A 20,562-nucleotide genomic window follows, 5' to 3' on the forward strand; every position below is an offset into this window, starting at 1 on the left:
TACACGTTTGGCGCACAACGCGTAGGTTCAGTGAACGGCGATTTATAGATCTGTCGGAGATTACACTGTTGTCATTTCGACCCACTCTCAGTCAGCCCACCAGCTTTCTACACTAGTCAAGAGTTATCATAATAGTAGGAATCGCGTTTGATTGTTCTCAAAGTCAGAGAGATACCTTTCTTCATGGAATCGAATGCGGCAGAACGCCACGGAGAAGGATTTCATGCTTCCGCACACCCTACGCTAGCTTCCGAGTTGGGGATCTGCTAGGGAATCCATTGTCTGTTCGAGCAAAAGTAGGCATAGAACGTTAAAAGAGATACGCTACATATTTACGTTGGCATCGACAAAGAAAACTACTATAGCTGAATATGATGCTTCGAGTCGGTGAAGTGTCTGCGAAGTTACATATGCCCATGACAAAGGACTGTCGTCCGATGGCTAAAAGTGGGACCTAAAATAGCTAATTTGGTTGTGATTTCAGCCGGTCATGCTGCCAGGGATGTTGTCATGTCGTGCCCGAAACGACAAATACGATTCAGATCAACGCAACCATGCAGTACTGAATACAAAAAACCCACTATACATTAACTATTTTACGTGTTCCACGTTAAAGATTAGCGCGCACAAGTGCTTCAGCATATGCCTATAAAATACCCTACAAATTAATATGGCCATCTTCGCCTTGTTGGCATAGCTGTAAAATACAACAATCGACAAAAATTACTTATCCTGTACGAATTTTATGGCCACCAAAAGCGGCATCATAATTTTGTCAAAAATTATGGTCCATCGCAGCCATTTTTACCTAACGGATCTAAGAGCTCTGCAGATTTTGAACTGCTCATACAGTATGAATCGAATCAACCGACCTATACCGACCACGGTTTTCATTTTATTCAGCGCTCTCGTCGCATGTAATTATTATTATTATTATTATTCAGCTCCTTCACTGGCCTATGTAGAAGGTTTTTACTGTCCACTGGTGGTCGTCAGGTACAAAAATAATCTTTAAAATTTAATGGCGGTAAACATAATCGTAATGTCGTATACTATTATGGCGTATCTCAATCGACAGATCGATCGTACGTAAGCGATATAGGCAGGCAGTGGGGTTTCGCTTGATAGAACGTCGCCAACCGCATGGAATGAGCAAAGAACAAACGTTTCGAGGAGCAGCCAGCATTTGTTCGTTTTGAGCGCCTCCGTTCGACAAAGGCAATCTCCTACTCGGTGCCCACATCTCACTTAGCTTTATTCAGTGATACGCCAGTGAGGTCGCCTGGACCGGCTTGACATAGGTCATGGCCAAATATCAACTAGCATAATATCATTTGTGCTGACTTCGACCGGCTTCAACAGTAAATTACCTATAGTTTTTCAGCTTTTATTTTTACTCTAGACAAACTATAACGACAAATACAGCGTATTTCCACACTGTATTATATATACGTCCACTGTATGGGTGGGTGTGTGTTTGTGGGCGTCATTTGCCAGACGTATCCTTCTAAAATCCCGCTACCGAAACACTACTTTGTTACTATGAGGAACTACCTTGTTATTTAGCGTTTGCTATCAAAATGACCGCTACCTATAACAACATAGTTTAGTAATGGATTAAATCGTCAAAAGAAGAATGATGTATTTCTAGAGTAACATTGTGACTGCATGTTCTACCATGTATAAAGTCACGCAAGCGTTTAAGCTATGCACTGATCGAGCTCGGATATACTGTTAAGCAGCTCGATTAGAAGTAGACCTATTTCACTTGGGAAAAAATCTCCACAATTTAATACATATACTATTTAAACTGTAAAATCAGTCTGGATTTTGTTTAATACGCTGAAATTGCAACAAAGAAATTGCTTAATGGCCATTTCCATTAAATGGCTCTATTTTAAATTCAGAGCCTGCGCGCTACTAAGTGCACACAAATTTTTCTTTTTTCCTTACCCTCCGACTTAACAGTACAAGATTGCAGGTATTTTTTTAGCTTATCCAAATGCTATCTGCCCTATCGAGTGATAGGTTTGCAAAATTGAGTTGATGCTATTGCAGAGTATTGTTATTTATATAGTAGTAGTAGTATTTTTCCTTTAATTTGCTTCGGGCACAATTTCAGGTGTACTTGAAATAACCGAAATGTATTATTGCTTGATAAATGTACAACTAATCACAAACAATGAAGAATCAGAGACGAATTATTACGGGCTTCAGCTTGTTATCTTAACGGTCCGATTTCGGCACTTTTAGACTCCCTCGTCGGACTAACAATGAAACCCAACGCAAATAGACCATAAAAGGTCTAATTTAGCCCATTTAGCGTAGAGGATAAACACCTGATAAAAGGGTACTGTTGCTATTGCTAGAGGATATAGGTCAAATGTTTATCAGTAACGATATAAATGCGGTGTTAATTAACATTTTTGTAGTAAATAACAATAATGGTGATTTTCGAAGATTAGCAGCTAAAGTTCTCTTCATTGGACACTTTTTATGCGTTCGTCTTCCTCTTATTGTCATCGAAAGCCCACAGCGTTTATTTTTTAGCGTCAGGGAGCTATTTTTATCGGATGCCTGCTACCGACCTGATTGAAAATGCCTCCGGGGTTGAAGTTGACAGCAACCTGACTTCCAAGCGAATCGCTCTTCTGTCCACGGATTTCATTGAGGAAATCTAGAGAACAGCTAGTGCGGATCTGGTTGGTCCTGAAAAACAACGAAACATTACGTGGTAACGTTAGCGGGACAGTAACATCTTACCGATCACAAAACTAGAGAAGAAATTGGCAGCTTTTCAAGTCGATCTGGTTGTAAGCATACGAAGATATCGCGATCAACTCTGGCCACTCCATACATTTTTGCGTGCCACTGCAGGCCACGCGCATGATGTCCAATAAATAGGCAGACCAGCGAAGGGCCGCAGTATCGATATGGCGATACACAAATATGCGTCGTGCCAACGACTACCCAAACTGTGTAAAGTGAAGCTGTTGAAAAACTACATAAATGCAGAGACGAGGTCCATCATATACGTTGGCAAACCACTACTGTTCATTTATCAGCCCTGTCGAAATTGTTGTTCCTTAGAAAAGCATTTTTCATTACAGCTAATGATGTGCTGCCTATATATATGTTGAAACAGGCGAGTCTGCCTGTTTCATTTGCTCAGATCTCTTAAGTGCCATGCTGTTACGTAACTCTTCACATTAGTTGGTGTCACTGTTAATACACGCATATACGTGAAGTTTAGCCACCACGCCAATGACTAAGCTACTTGAGCACATCGAATAGGACAACTACCATCAGCACCTCATCTTGATCGCTCATTCAACATTAGCGGCGACGATTCTGCATGCCATCGCCATTTACAAAATGCGCGCAAGCGCCAACCGCTAACTTCGCGATACCGGGCGTTGGTACTACGATGATGGCCGGCGAAAACCGCAAGGTAATTCCAAATCGTTACGAACACTATGACCGACGTCGAGGAATGCTTAGATATTAGTTATAAATGATACTGGACCATTATCTGGCAGCGAAACAGTAAGAAGTTGTTATAAAAGAAACACGGCTGGTAGTAGTCACACCAGAGCAAGAGCAATTGGCATATCGCTATAGTCGAATGGAAACCATTTCTCCCTCATCTATAATGCATAGTTAGAACGAAGTATACTACTGGTGGAGACGGGATACGAAATGGATGATCAAGCACTCAGCTCAGGGGTTCAGGGGACCCAATGGCGCGTTCATCATCATGATCATTAAATGTCGCCAGACAGAGCAGAATATCGCTCATATTAAAACGGACGGTGTCTATTATACAAAATCGATAATATATTGCAGACAAGTTCTTCCTGAAAAAACGAACGTTAACGGCTAGACGTGAATAGCTAATGTCATTGGATAATGGCAATTGAAGCTTGAGAATGAACAAACGTACTGACGACACGTAAAAAATAAGCCTATAAATAATAGGTCATAGTTCCGCAGACACCTAGTGCCTTGACAGAAGCGGTTCGGGGTTAGGTAATAAGACGATGCCTACTTTTCAAATCGGCCTTGTAGAACCGACTTTCGCCGTATGTTCATGAAATGGCGTATTTTATCAAGCAGTTTCATTGCTCTGGCTCTTTTCTCACGTTGTACTTCACCGACACTTCAGACTCGAAAAGCGAACCCCTAGTAGGGCTCTATTAGGCGAGGTACAAATCACGCACTCACAGTTCCTAAGCACCACGAAAATAAATTCAGGGACCTAGGGCAAAACAAACACTTTACAGTCGGTTGCTCTTTTTTTTGTAAATTTCAAAAGTAAATCGTCGTATCAAATCAGATCCTCGTCGTCTTTTGCAACCGCTAGGAGCTTCGTTGGTAGGCGGGCGTCGTTGATTCGTCGCGTATGGACTCCAGATTAACTGCTACCAGGAAATCGTCGAACTAACCGATGAAGCCATATTGGAGAAAGCGAAACTTCACCAAAGGTACGCGTTTACGTATGACGGCTCTTGTCGTAAAAGCAGCTACAGTGCAATGATGTTACACTGTACTAGCTTCAACCAGTCGTAGAGCGTGGCCTGCTTCTTGTAAAGTCTTAAGTCAAGTGAAGTCTGAGCCGAGCTGAAGATCGGAGCAAAGCTTGCTCGAGCTGTGGGCATCAAATACCGAGCAGCAGCTTTCCTGTTTTCTTTGTCCCAGCCAACCCCTGCTTACGGACAAAGTGCCCACCGCCCCAGCCAGCATCATCAGCAATGTCCCCGCCATAGCTTGAGTACTCGTTTTCGTTTTAGCTTCACCATCAGCCCACCACACTCGGCGGACGGCTACTCCCACCATCTCGACTAACGCCATTAAGTCATCGCCCCCTGACGAAGTTGCGGCGGAATTTGCCACGGCCGTTTGCCATCGCGCTAGTCGAACGATGCCGCGATGCGCTCGGCAATGAACATGATCATCTCGGTCGAACAAATCACCAAAGCAGTTCAGCTATCTTGGAACATCAAATGGATGTTACGTATACGCGGCTCGATGCGCGACAATATATCGTCGGACTGGCGGTACGTCGACAATGGCCCCGCAACTGGCAGCCGCATCGGAACGGCCCCGATAGTTACTACGTTCATCGGGTCGCACGAAGCCCACTCCACATTAGATCACACTGACAACGCAGAGATGAAAGAGCAGCGCGTATGTGAAGGCTTGGGCAGACGATGGGTTAACGCTGAGTGGTTCAGAGAAAGCTGTAGTTCCGCAGTCAAGCAGCGTGTTAAAAAAAAAAAAAAAAAAAGCAATGCCAGTCGTGAATGGTGCGGCCACACCAATAAATAATACTTTATCATACGATGCTACGGGTGGCGGGTTACGGGCTACCACGAGCGGTAATTTATGCGTGAGTGAAGGCGACAGTTTAACACGCACTATTGTCGGCATCGTAATTATAAACGTCATTGCTGGCATCGTCATCAGGTCCAATCTATTCAGCGTGAAGCCGCCCAACGTTCAGCTGTGCACGCATGAAAAGCCGTAGTCTGCAATTATCAATAATTATTATATATACTATACTATCGTAATAAGTAAGCGAGATGACGCTCCATACGCACGTCAGATGAGAACCCGTTGTTTCGTTTGACGCCGTATTGTACGTATATACAGTAAAATGTCTGCCCTGCACCGCCAGTACAATGGCTAGAACGAATGGTCCAAACTCGTCTCAATAATGGTCGGATCCATAGAAAGAAAGAAAGAAAGAAAGGAAGGAAGGAAGGAAGGAAGGAAGCGATGTTGATTTCTATAACGACATCGATGACAGACAATGGAAATCCTCGTAACGGGAGTTCCCATTCAAGTTTTCTACGTACTTAAATTGTAACAGCGACGAATGTAAGTACAATACGACCCTGTACGGTTTTATAGGGCACACAAGTTTCTTCAGTCTGTATTGCGGTGGTGCCGCTGTGACGATAGCAGCTTAGATAAGGTGACTCATGAACGCGTTGTAACGAAGAAGGATGGAACGGTGGCGCACTGCTTACACGTTTATTATGCGCGTGTCTGGGTATCTTATCGGATAGTCGGACCAGCGGATATTCAAAAACAACAATGATTCAATAGCCACCGCAGTAGCGGACGCTTCGGTCAAATAAACGGCAGGCATATATTCAGATCAGTTTCCGATAGTGCATTGACCTGCCCTTTACGTGGCGTTGGATAAACCGGTGAAGAATCTATTTGTTTGTTCGCAATTCCAGCTATGAAAATTGGCAAGAGGTGACGTTACAATACCTAAACAATGTTTTATAAGTAAAATTAGGCGTTCTAATAGACACCTGCATCGATGGATGAGCTATTGCGACAGCAGCTCATTTTCCATTGTGTTGTTCCATTGAACTCTATCGGAATATCGTTACCAGTTTTGTTGAATAGTTGTGTTACATGTAGAAGGTTCCTCCAAGATGCATCTGTATGTGATAAGACTTAATTACTTTATCGTAGATATCGTTGTATCATGTCTGTGCCTATTAGGCAATCAACCTTATCGAACATCCGCAACCTTTAGCACTTCCTCCTAGTCAATTAATGGCGTCGTAATGGTTAAATTTGAAACACATAAATACCCTATATATTATTGCATGTAGCACTAAAAAGTCAAATAGAAAGCATTAATAACGGTCGATCCTATCGTAGCCGACGATCTCCGATTAGGAAAGGACCAGTACTCCTTACGTTCAACCTCCGATTCAGCTAGTCACAAGTACACTATTGCAATACTATTTTTCTTATTGTTTATATTATTCTTCTAATCTTCGTTAGTTTAACAATTGTGAGTAATTAACTGTATGTAGTGTTATTACTGATAGTTTATATATACATATCGTTCTCGATTTGTACGAGTCCCGAGGGACGAACATGATCCTTCGGCTATGGTCGTTACTCACAACCATCGACAACGGAATGGTAACTAGGTGAAACCTATTATTTGTAGTTATATATATATATATATATATATATAATCATCTTCTAAATGAACGTATTGTACAATGGCCAACCGATCTTAAACAGGCACTCAATGACGCACCGTCGAGCGTGCTTTGTTCTCAAGGTGATGCGATCATCAATTTATAGATACGGTCACCTTTCGTCTTTTAACGCTATTACGAGACGCGATTGATCTACTTCCATCGCTGACCAGTCTCATGTGAGCATTCTAAACCGGGCACTTACTAGTTAACACCTAACATAACGCAAGGCCCGTAATTGTGAAGGCTTGCTAGAATGTTCAAAATCGGCAATAGCAGCAGATACTAAGGACGTATCCTTGAAGTAATACGATTGCTAATATAATAGAAAAAATATTATTGTACGGTGATAGAGCATTGACGAAAATCTCATCCTGATAGCAACACTCATCATCTTGCGTAACGGTAGTCCACTTAATCAGAGCAGTGGCAAAAATTGCATCACCTTGGTACCGTAAAGCATCATCTTCTTTGTCATGATATACATCGCAAGTGTAGACATAACGCCGAACGCGGTTGTACCTCGCAGAAATTTCACTTTGAACATTCTTTTGTCATCGATTTCTGTCTAGTTAAAAAAAGACAAACACACCCGACCAACAGAAAATACATTTCGGGCAAAAAAAACTACTCGTCCGCAGGGTATCGTAAACGAACTCGCCGTTGCCTATACCACTGTATAACTACTCTATCGATGGTCGGGCGTCAACTGGTGAGCGACGCAAGAAGCGATTAGTTCAATGATGATGTCTAACATATAAGGTATTTATACGAGACTTAATAATGATGCGGCATTCGCTTGGCCTCCGTTCACCGTCCCCTTCACTGCTGTAGCTTGAGGCGGATCGGCAAGCGTTTCGGATCGTTCAAGCAGATGCAACAAAGCAACGAATTGCAGGAAAAAAGTACTTCCTACAGGGTGAAAACAAAGGCGGCCACATACAGATGCGATGAATCGGATTCGTTGTTAGCGTCTGGAATGGAACAAAATACGCGAACAAATGTATACATAGGCCAGAAACACATCAGTGGAAGCTGGCAACGAAACAGGCCGTCCGCCGTGGCCGTTAATATCGACGAAGCCAGAATACAGCCGATCGAATATGCGATAAATTTGCGCGAAAAATAGAAGGTCAGAGGTTGGCAGTCAACGATAGCGATAAATCCCGCCGACAAACGCAGCTGCAGGCGAAAGGAGAAGAAAATGCGATAATGGAACGGATCCACAGTTGCTACCTAGAGTCAAGTAAGCCGGTCAATTCAGAACTAGAACGCACACAAAGTGTGGCAGAGGTTCATGATGGCGTCAACTCGCACAAAGAAAAACGCTAGGTGTATAATTATGCTGTCGTCGTTCGTCAGTAAGCTTCACTTGATACCTATATCACTGGTACGGTATGTGGCGAACTTAATATTCATTGGGAGGATGCTGTTATTGAACAAAATCGTATTGTCATAGGGGCTTATGTGGGGGGGCATCGTAGGGAGCATATAGTAGTTGAAATTAATTGATTGTCTTACTATGCAGTGCCGCTCTTATATCGCAAACTTAAATTGACCTTTTATTGTGCACAGATCTAACTGATAGGCAATTTTCGAGCACTTCTTTCGAGTTTTAGCTTTTGGCTCTTACGTAGTGTTTTCATCATCAGAATATAACAAGCGTACTTAAATTGACATCGCACAGTCCTCCCTGTTGTTTCCCGTTTGTAAAATTCGCATATACAAAATACTTGAAAACAAATTTAGTTTTTTTTAACTATAAGTAATAGAATTTTGCACATACAAAATTTTGGTTCGCGTTTGAAAAGATAGACTTCTCCTATTCTGAAAATAGTCATGTACCGCTTAATTCATCAAGAATATTAATTGCAGTTCTGTGAGCTATTTCCAAAAACAACTTAACTCTGGTATCGTATGTGTTTACGTGTATGAGTTTATGAAGCGTTTTTGTGCTATAATTACCCATTGTATTTAGATAGTAGTCTTCAATCACTTCGATTTGCGATAGCGAAAGAAGGACGTATCAGAACTTTTTCACCGTTATTAATAACACAAATGGGTCTGTCATTTCGTATCAGTATTTGAATATGTGACATATGCGTCAACACAGTTTGCCTCTTACTCTTCATTTAAACATTGTTCAGCTCTTCACGCCGACCTAACAATCGACCAAAATTTTGCCCATGTCAAGGTTGCCAGCCAAAGCGTGCGCAGTATTATTAGCAGCCACGATCAATAGACAATCATATTGACAATATATAATCATGGCGTGCCGTTAGTGTGATTAGGGTAATGTTTGAAGATATCGGACAATCGACTTTAACGTGATACAGTACTATAAATACAAGGTAAGACGCGTAAAGACGCGCCGTAACGCATCTTCATCAACAATAAACAATCGATATATGTTGAATTATAGGTTCGCGTTGTGCCAAAAATGTTTCTGCTTGGGCTAATTCGCATACCTCCTTCAACCAGGAGAACTGGTCGGCAACTGGAATCGAATGTATAGAAGAGAAGATCATCTATTGCACGAGCCAAATGTGTTTTGCGCCATCGAAACGGTCTTGTTCTAGTGCGGATTAAGCAAGACACCTAGTATTCTTCAGGGTCCAACAGCCTGCTTGACAGAATGCCTGCCAGCGACTCGGGACATAGAGGTTCCAACGGAACGAAGAATATACGAAGATGGCACACCAAGCTGAGAGCTACCTGATATTATGCTGAGATGACGCGGCAGGTCTTTGTTGCCTGTTATTACCCTGTACCACTATCTTTCTTACCTACTATTGTTGTAAGCATTGTATAGCTTGGAATATGTAAAAGGAAACATAATATAGCTTCTTGCTTTAATCGTGACGAAAAAACTAAACGTTTTGCTGATTCTACCTTCTACCAGTCATCACGTTAGCTATTCCAGAAGTATTTCAAAGTTATTTATTACGAGCATATCACTTACAATTGAACATTAAAGAAATACCTTCGTCTACCTTTTGGACTCTGTAAATTGTTCTATTCGATCTTCCTAGTGTCTATTGACATATCTAGGCTTATTATCCATTTGTCAATTGGCCAGGGGTCGCATAAAAACGCCTAATAAGACGTGTGATTGCACGACGCAGCCACGAAGTTGAAAAACGTGCACGATAAACCGTTCGTATTCCAAGTGCAGTAACTGAAATACTGAATACGAGCCATTGCGCACAGAAAAAAAGATCGTGTATGTTCATGAGGAAGATACAAGTCGAACAATGTTTCGTAGATAGATAAATGATCAAACCTATTTTTTTTTCAATCAGTTTTAAAGTTGCTTACAGTTATAGGATCCTGCATCCTTCGGCTGCACGATATTCTTTTGAACGCTTAGTTTCAGCTGGCTCGAGCTCACGGCAACACTGTCCAGAAAAATTACTGCTAAAAATGGGTCTAATCGTGTAAGATCTCCGGATCTTATTCAGGTCGATTAGCTTTATAGGAGGTCAATCGAGGATGTTTTGTCTAGTTAGAAAAAACCTGGACCTCAGAAGAAACACGTAAGATAATGAGCATCAAATAACGATTGTGCCATCCCTTGACAGGAAGCTGGAAGGATCAAAAGCTTCAGTTAAATATGTCTAGAGGTAATAAAGGAAAATCCTGGTTCTTGTATCACCAAGGTACACACTCGGAACGATTCATTTGAGTAAACCCAACCAGCTACTTACTTTTATGCTTTTTTGATTTATGAATCTCGTCGACCCCGAATGGTCAAAAGTAACGGCAGCAATATATCAAATATCTTTTATATTTAGCTGGCAAGCTGTTCTGTACAACTAGGGGGCATCTACACAGTGATCTAACTCTGGACCTTCAAATATAGTTCTCTTAGGTAATTCGAACTATCCATAGTATTAATTCCGGGAAAAACGTTGTCTACTTAATTCATTAACACATAAAACTAATAATAAACGGCGACGAATACACGAAAGATCATCTATAGCCGTATATCTGATCACCGCCTTTTTGGTTGCTCGTCCACCGCGCCTCGATTTCGGCCGCCGCTTGACCTTCCAAGTATTTATCACGCGGAAGCAAGTTGCAGGAACCAAAATAACTACAGGGCAATTAGCTTAGCATGACATAAGTCGTAGGGCCTGCCGTCGACATACATCATAATACTGATTGACGGTATGGTTCGGTAGAGTGAGCCGGCTAAAGCGGAACTAACCTACTGAGGAAGGTGAGCAAGAGTACCGTGGCTTATTCGCTCCCATTCGGCAAACGAACGGTGCTTTTCAGTGGGATGATTCTTGAAGAAACGGTACTTGCTGCGATTTTTTTGCCACTTCTGCGGACAAAAACAGAGGAGGAACAAGCAACAGTTGTAGTAGCGGTGGCTAAAAGCATTTTCAAGCAATTGGCATTTAATATGATACATGTCCACGTTCGCCTGTATGCAGGCTTAGATAGAACGCCGCTTCACAGAATGCTCGTTGTCTTCATGTACTAACGGACGTAAATGGGCCCTAGTTCTCTTTGTTTGAAAAGCATCCTAACTGCTAGAATGTCAAGCAGTTCATACGGTACTCATGCGAAAACGTAAACTGCCTCAATTACGCATCTGCTGATGCTACTTGGGCATCAGTCAACGCGGCCGAAGTCAATTTACTCACTTAACCTTGCGTTAAAAGCTATTGCCTGCGATGATAGCAGGTGGATAGATGTAAAAAACGGCACTAATTTTTGTTTGATTGTCATCGTCGTATCGGCCAACCAACTAAGTATCGTAGATATGTATGTGTCCTTATAATTATCCACGTCTTGCAGGTAGGGCATCGGCGTCCCGATGTCGTATCATCACAGGCGACTCACCTAGCGCTCGACAATAGCATCATCCCCAACGGCGACAGCGATAGTAACAAAGAAAGCAACAAGAAGACGAAAAGCTGCTAACAACGGCGCACAGTATCGGTAAATTCTAACCTTCCACTGGCAGCAACATCATCAGCATCCTCATTACAGCCTTCATGACGCTTGACTTCTACTACTAACAATTTCATTACGAACATCGTTTTGACACCTGTTTTCGATCGAGTTCTTTTTAGGCTCAGATAGTCAATTGGTAGGCCGGTCCAAGGAAGAACGTCAGTGCCTATTCAGTGCGTACCATCAGTAACTGCTAGCGACAGCAGCGATCTTCAAGCACTGTTTGACAACAACAAATGCATGCGCCTGTTGTCGCTTCGTTAATATCGACGGCGACGCTACGTCCACTGTTGTTGCTGTAACCGCGACCGATTGTTGATTGCCGCTTGTTCATTTGCAGGCTTTATTTCGTTCGATGGTCGTTCATGATGTAGCGCGGAACATCTCGTTGTTCAATAACAAAATGGCGCTCAGAGACAGAGCTCAGCAGCCAAACGGACAAGATTTGGTCGCACCGAACGAACACCGCGAAACTGTCCAACGCACGCGGCGCGGGAGAGGGACCTCTTTTCGGCAATACACTGCTCGACGTCTATGCGTCTCCTATTTACCCCTACCCCGGGCCCGATACCCTGCATTGATTGCTGCTTCTTACCGGTTGCGTCACCGATACACGTCATGTAAGCAAGCCACGCACGCAAAGCGTATAGGCTGTTGATGATATCGGCGACGCTGCTGTAGTGGGTATCGGTTGAGAAAAAATCGTATCCAATTCGCTCATTAGAAAGATAATGGTGGAGGGTGCATTGACCAACGGCCCGACAGAATCACGGGGGACCCGTAGGGTCTAAACTAGGTGAAAAGTAATCGAACTTAGCACGCTGAAATCGTACGCAGTTAAACGGATAGACTGCACAACAAAGGAGGAAGACTGTAAAAGGGGAAAATGTGACTTACGGATTCTCGCTGTAGCGTGCGTTTCTTGGTCGCTGTTTTTACGCAGCATTCCTTGTTTGTTTCCTTTACCCCCACACATTGTCGTTCTGCGACGCGATGGTAAATATTTAATAGGATGCAATTAAATATGTAAAATAAACATTTTAATAGGATACCATAGAAGAACTTCTAGATTAGAATTTACATCTTTTCGTGTGCAATGTAATAATATAGTATTATTCGTATCAATAACGAAATGCCCTGTCAAAACGAACCATACTCGTATCTAAATTGATAACAAAGACATTTATTGGTTGCGTCCTGAAGAACATGAAGGGCTAATCCTGGAACGTTCGTAAAATTCTATATGTCATAGCTATGGCGTGTTGTGGATAGACGTCGTGTCATCTAATAAATATATTTCCGACGTGCTACTTCAATAATTCCTGCTTGCGAAATCGAGACGCGGTAAACAAGACGAACGAAAAGCAAAGACTGGAAAAGCCCCTTCAGCGTGAGCGAAACCTATGACAAAGTATGTGGGTATACAGGCAGAATCACCGTGTAAGAGTCACATAGGGTAGGCACCCGGGATCATGGCTGCCGTCACAGCTACATAACAGCAACCTTACAGATCAGCAACAAGCGCATTGTATAAGCGAATCGGGTTTAACGAGCAGACGCGAACACTTAAATACAGAGCCGACCAATCAGATCTACAAAGCATATAGTTTTGCCTTCTTCCCTCATCCGAATCGGATTCTTGTTGCTCGATTAGGGCCTTCGGAGCGGGAGTTTTGGTGCTTTTCTTGATATGATTCTCCGCCAGGAAGCACGTGCCAAGTCAAATCGGACCAATAATAAAGATCACGTACGCGCGTGCCCGTTCCGCCCTAGAGCATGTCTTAGGCATTCGTATCGTGTGTCGGTAACGTTCCGCGCTTACGGCACTGTGAACTTGCTATGCTCTAGCCCTCCGCAGCGCTCGTTTGGCCTTGCCTGAGACATCCTCGCTCGTGAGCATACGAAAACAATAATGAGCAAAGAGCAACAATACGGCGGAAGTGGTCGTGCGATCGTCGTAATTCTTGCCACCTGTGCAGGATCGTTTGTCCGTTGCCACGAACGGTATCAAGTACCTGTACGGCTTTCGCAATGATGGTCATCTAGACGAATTGCAATGTTTGGCAATTACACGATTAATATCATTCAATAGAACCGGTTATCTTGGTGAACGGCAAGGGCCTGCGGCTAGATTTGTCCAAGTTAGATTCGAGTCAGAAAAGGCATACAAGTATTCGTTGCTTGATTAATATGTACGTATGCTTGAATGTATGCATAATAGTACGCAGCTACGCTATATTATAATGAAGACCTACCAATATGAAGAAGAAATGGTCGACCTCTTTACTGGCAGTTAATCAATGATTGCTTAATTAGTGTGCCGTTTGTTCAGGCTTTGTATTTTATTGTATTTGTACACAAGTGATACAGCGATAGAGTTGTATCCCGTTTTGTCCAGCAATGTGGTAGTCCGTGGATCAAGACCGTAGTAGATTCCTGGCGCACATTTATAAGATCAGAGTGAGGCCTGATGTGAAGAACGGGAAATAACCATCTCATGGAGTCGTCCATACATTTCAATTGTGCGAGGAATATCTACGAGGTGCAGGCAAGAAAAATGCTTGAGGATAAGCTAAGTTACAGGGTACTGTCACGTGCTAAAGGCAGATCTGAATACGTATGTGATATACGTAAACAGTCACAGATAGGGCAGCGTAGCCAATATTGAATTCTCTATTTTGGCAAGACGACACTAGATGATATCGATTGTGATAGAGATCCGGGCTTGAAATACGCTATCGAACCATACATGTTCACTTGAAGGAAAGCCTTTCGATCAACTTTCTGTTAAACACACCTGAGGAGGGATCGTACAGAGGAAATCCAGTACAAAAACTCACTATTAATACACCATGAACGAACTAAGTCATCGGCTCGTTCTATATTTAAGTAATCAGATACTTTTGTCCGCAGCAGATACGGTGAAAATAGTGGTTTGTATCTATATGGCGTGAACACGTCTTACCAATTTTCACCTCATGCTTTGTTGTCGGTCTTTACTGATCAATACTATTTGAAATATTTCTGCCATTTTCTTTAAGAAGCCCGAATATGCAGGCTCTTATTAGTGTGCGCTTTACCTTCGATCTACGTATAGAAGTATCGGACAGGAGACGGGAGTGAGAGCTTCACCTTGTTTCTACGGGTGCGGAAGCTTTTCAAAATAGATCTGCCCTCTGTACTTTGAAGTGAAAATAGCCCCTGAGGTACTCCTGCTGTTGAGGGCGCCGTCGTTGCCTGCCAAAAATCTTCGTCAACAAACCGTCGAATGGCGACGCTTCGAGCTTGGCTGTCGATCAGACGCGGCCGTTCTCAGCCGATCGGTCTACGTAAACTTTCAACGCAAAATAACTTCGACTATCGCTCTTCTACCGCAGCTAGCTACTCCGACGTTGATCGGCTGCGGCGGCGACGATAAGGGCAGAAGCTCGAGCCTGGGATGTCTCTTCTTCGTGACCAATATCGCCTCTGGCTTTTCGTATTCGCACCGGTTTATTAGCGGCGGCGGCGGCGGCGGCAGCGGCAGCGACAGGATCACTGGGCGAATGGACCTCATTGCGGCATCGAGCGCAAAAAACAGTCGAAGCAACGCTCTGATCAAGGACAGCAGTAGATTGGCTACGAAATACGACCAATCTAGCAGCCGCAAGTAGATCGAGTCGTGTTGCTCCTACCTATTACATACGTTGGTCAAGTGGAATACCACCTTATGTCATGTAATACTGTAGCAAGGTAAGATTAGCTTGCTTACGAAGCAAGACATTTTTGATACCGTTTTAAAAAACCTGCTAACGCTCCATATTTCTTCTAACTGTGTAATGGTCTCTGCACAGAACTATGGCGGATGGACCTGGTGGTCATCAATTGGCCTTTCAGGATCGTCACCCGTCGCTAAGAAGCAGAGCAATCATCGGGCAAATGGCGCGTACCTCTCGGCTTCTATCATATATTGCGTTTGCCTCTTGTTGTAAGACGTACATTCTCACGCGAGTACACACTCACACACAGGCAGACAGGCACGAAAAATAAGAGCCGTCAAAAACCTTTAGAGAACAACGGCGACAACAGCGGACCAGCGGTAAGAGCCTGAGTAGCCATGGCACCCAATGGCACCACAAGCCGCTATGCCAACAGTAGAGAATTCAGCAATCAGCTTATCGAAACACTACTTGGCATAACTAGCTAATACGCCTTTCGCTGTATACATGCCTCCTCTATCTCTAGCGGTGGCAGCAGTAGCAGACGGCCTTTTTTTCCGTGCCTTTTGCGGTTCCGATAGTAGTGGCAAATATAGAAGAAGCAGCTTTTTTACTGCCAGCATCAACATCATCGGAACCGGCGAAATGTAATGACGACTCTCGAGGCCGATTTAGTTTATAAATCAAAATCACCATCACCAACCACAACTCCATCAAGCATCGAGCGTGGCGGCCGTCATTACCATATTTACAAGGAGGACCATAGGTAACAAGGTAGGCCCAGACCGGAAAATGGCATCTCTTTGGTTTCTGCCCGTTTGTGCGTATCTAGGGGACTGGGCGAGCAACGGGCCCGATGGGGCCCCTAAATATACTCATTAATACACCATAAGACCTCAAATTATATAGTGTACTTCGTGCAAGATGCAATACGGTGCGGTCACTGCTATGTTTTTGGTAGGTAGCGTCGTGTAGACGGATAAATAATCATTTCAGGATGATGTTTAGGCTATTTGGCCTTAATCAGAGATTTTTTAGTGTGTTTTAGTAGTAGAGAGAGACTCTGCCCTTTCAGTATTGTACGTGTTGTCCCTACTTATGATGGAAAACTACGTATTTTAAATCAATATAGGCGGTTCACTTTATCTTACAATTCTACTTCGTTAGCGTGATGAGGAATAAGGTTATATAGGGGAGGCGACGAAAAAGCGAGAAATGTCTTTAGCACTCCAGTGCTTCGAAAAAAAAAATGAATCAGTCAAAGATTTTTCTATTATGTAGCCCAAATCAGCTCACTATAGGTCATTCTTTTTGGTGAGAAAATGTCGCTTAAATACATTTATGTGGTGACTATATTGGCCCGAAATGCAGTTATATAGGTTTAAGGGAATGCCCCTTATCTAGAAAGAAAAAACTGATTATGGCTTGTTATATGCTCATTTACTACCAAGCTAGCTAAGTTAATAATTATGATACGTGTACTACAGGTGCAGATGAGGTTCTGCTACGAAGTTCGCAGTCGAATTTTGAGCGGCACAGGCACTGACACTTCTGTAAGTTGCATTCTTTTGAGAACAATCTGAGCACCGCCCCTTAAAGCCGACTCGACCGGACGGATCCAAGGCTAGTCTAAATAATTATCTATGACGATTCTTCAACGGCGTGAAGTTTTCTCATGAGTTACCGTTCGTGCTGACAGGGATGACGATGTGAATATACGATGCGTTACTTTGACGTGTGTACACGTATATGCGTTCGTGTTAATCTGGATTGTAGTCGGCGGCAGCTTTGTCTGTCTGCTTAACTTCTCTGCATTCGCTTTCCAATATGCCCCAATGCCTATGTAGCTCCACCTCATCTTGATCCACACAATCCTCAGTGTGATTTTATGATACAATTCAAAAATGTGATTGCTTGAGATCTTAGTCTTTCATAATTAGTTCTGAGATGGGTTAAACCATCGTAAAAAAGCAAGGTAGGTGTTCTATTCAAGGGAAGTTCCATGATGACTTAGCTGTCCCTTTAGCTGTTGTCCTGTTAGCTCTAACCTTTGAAATCTGCTTATGAGCTGCATTTAATTTTTGACCCGTATGAATCTTGAAAATCCTAAATGTTAGAAATAAACCCGGTAGTCCATTTAGCCCAACCTTCTCCTAATTCTATTATACACTCATGATTTAATTGAATGCTGTGAGACCATCTAGTTGTGACATATTAAGGTTTTTATAACAAACAAGTTATTTACGCAGTCCGTTTCTTTCGTAATTATGCCGACTTTAGTATACTAGCATTCCTCAAAGAGATATAGAACATTAACGCGGGCCAAACATTTTGCCGTGCGGGTTGGGCGTCTAATAAGAGAAATCTTGTGGTACGCCGCACTATTGCGAATTCCATCGAGTTTTGATTCATCCAGCAGCATGCGACCATGTACAATTTTTGCGCGGTTTTGACAATGAATATCGAATAAACAAGACTTCAAGGGTTGAGCATTCGTTTCCTGCAAAAACAAATTTATCTATCAGTCTATATACAGCCAATATATTTGTGATGGGCACCTATATGTAAAACACAAACGACTAATTCGGCCAGAATCAATGTTCTGTTCGATGAACAGGGACAATTGGCTCACAGACATCAGTAGACCTGTGGCTGTTAACGTGTGATATTAGCATTCTCATTTAATTTCCTATTCTCCCGCCGGCTCTCAGTAGAATTGTGAAGACTGGAAACCAAAATATGGGCCGATTGCATCGCTGAATCGGATCTCGGGCCGGATCTCTCAAAATAAGCTGATTTGATTATATGTGAGGGTCTTCAGTATCCTGTAATTGTTGTTTTTCTCGTCATCGGCATTTTTTTTTTTTTTATCTATTATCGTTATCGTGATGTGTGAATTTGTCTGCTACCTTCACTTTTCCAGATAGATAAAGTTCTTGGCGAAAATATCGACACACATAGGCATTACGTGCTCCAACACTGCGAAGTTGATTTGAGTTTATCGCGCATTTTTTGTCACTATGTCTGTTATCTTATGTCTACGCGCTGTTATTAATGTTATTATATTTATAGTGCCATTACCATCATTACGATCTCTTTGGCAACAAGCAGCGATCCTGATACGCTTCAGTTGAGTACCAAATATGTCGTCGGTTTCGTATCATATCATCGATGCTTCATAGAGCTGTTCTCTCAATACGGTCTCTTATTCTGGTCCTTTTGATTCATCACTGATTAACCTTACTCACAATAAAATCAATCGTTCCGAGTGAAAGACATGCTTGATAAAACATGCTTCAATGCATCTACTTGCATACAATATATCTACGTACTATGCTGTAAAATGATCTGCAGATACCCCGTATCCGCTGAAGTGTTTTTTTCTAACAAAGTGTCAGCATACAGCCCTTCCTTAAGAAATGAACAGGTCATAAAAAGGACTTGTTAGTCGCTCATTCACGCGTACTGCTATTTTCGCACTCACAGCTGTTACTTGTAACCTTTTAAACCCTCACTGCGACTGAAGATCATGGCAGTAGGTCGGCTACCTTTTTGCGGACATCACTTTACCTTAGAAATTTGACTATACTACTCATTTCCGCCAATCATCTTCATCATACGTTTCGAAACGTTTTCACACCGTTGGCCGTCTGCTTTAGCAGTGTTTGTATCTAATAAAAAAAGGGCTAATTCGTTGAATTTCTTCGACTGTTGGCTGCACACTCGCCGCCGTCGGTGGCAATGATACTTAGGCAGCTGTTTCTGCTTCTCGCTATTGGTGTTGCGTTTTGAATAGGCTTTTTTTGGCTTCTTATGTGCCGCTTGGCGGTCAGTCCTTATACTATATTCTGTAACGTTAAAAAGGTATACTGAACTAGGATGTTTACTGATCTTGAGCTATACTTGAAGCTTTTGACCATCACAATGGTGATTATTATAACAGCACATAATGAAAACGTTCGGCGGCAGGAGTCATGAAAGTTGAAAGGAAAATAATAAACAGGTAGTAACAGCTGGGGTAAACCCGCGTAATTTTTAAAACTAATACAGCCTTAATGATATAGTCCCGTATTTTCCAAGCGAACAGCCCGACCGGTTACTTTATAGTGACGCATATGCTAGCCATCCATAGTGTACTAACAACATCAGTACAACAGAGCTGCTGTATGATATGAATATTGAAGAAGACTTTTTTTTTGGTATTTGTTAGGCTATAAAAAGAGAGTAACGTAATGCTATCGTAATGCAGAAGAACATCTGAGGCAGGAGATGAGGCTAAAGAGACAGGTCACTGTATTTCCGATAAGCATCGATAAACTGCTTTTTTTTTTTCTTCCGAAGCTCGTCCTTGCTCCAGGTCAACAGAGATAGCCAAGTGTGCCACTTGATTTGATGAATTTCCAGAAAACATAGTTTTTACAAACTGTTCCGGTTTGTGACGCGTGCAATACATCTCAACGTGGGAAGATAGTTAGTCACGTGCACATCTTTCAGTCCCGTTCTCAAACTCTGCCATATGATGAGCACTGCCCGTTGCTGGTGAGCTGTGGGTGATATGACCGGAAAGCACTATGTCAAAGCCGCTTGTCGAACGTGCCCCGACAGCCAAAGCTAACATCTATGTACGCGCAGAGAGAAATGTTAATAGAACGGGATCTGTTGCTTGAGCCTGTCCTGTGTCCTGTCCACATGTGTTATGCGCACTTACTAGAACGACTATTATGTTCTTCCTAGTAAACTATATGGGATACTTTCGGTACAAAAAAAAACCGGTCACTAATGGTGTAATTTATACAAACAAATATGTCAAAGATAAGGGCGAGAGCCTAAATCTATTTTTGATACAAGCAAATGAAAGCGGTATATGAGAATTCTTTTTC

The 20,562-nt window shown here is 42.6% G+C and overlaps 1 protein-coding gene and 1 long non-coding RNA gene across 5 annotated transcripts in view; one reads left to right on the forward strand and one right to left on the reverse strand.

The window, feature by feature from the left end:
* Positions 1–20,562, reverse strand: part of LOC111247159 (uncharacterized) — an 86,653-nt gene that overhangs the window by 4,367 nt on the left and 61,724 nt on the right. Inside the window, exons 1-2 of one of the 3 annotated variants that reach the window (XM_086985717.1) lie at positions 15,914–15,945; positions 2,589–2,709 (exon numbers count right to left, since the gene is read on the reverse strand). In XM_086985717.1, coding sequence (XP_086841843.1) covers positions 2,589–2,709; positions 15,914–15,930 — 138 coding nt within the window. In that variant the 5' untranslated portion in view covers positions 15,931–15,945. Of the gene's footprint in view, positions 1–2,588; positions 2,710–4,048; positions 4,355–15,913; positions 15,946–20,562 lie in introns of those variants that run through there. The other 2 variants (XM_022797778.2, XM_022797777.2) reach the window with 2 other exon arrangements.
* The window catches only part of LOC147756817 (uncharacterized), a 17,737-nt gene continuing 13,387 nt past the window's right edge, over positions 16,213–20,562 (forward strand). The window contains exons 1-2 of one of the 2 annotated variants that reach the window (XR_015325290.1): positions 16,476–16,639; positions 17,170–17,235. This is a non-coding gene — a long non-coding RNA (uncharacterized LOC147756817). The other variant, XR_015325291.1, reaches the window with a different exon arrangement.

Source organism: Varroa destructor, unplaced genomic scaffold (genome assembly GCF_002443255.2).
Source record: "Varroa destructor unplaced genomic scaffold, Vdes_3.0 BEIS01000003.1, whole genome shotgun sequence".
Lineage (NCBI taxonomy): Eukaryota > Metazoa > Arthropoda > Arachnida > Mesostigmata > Varroidae > Varroa > Varroa destructor.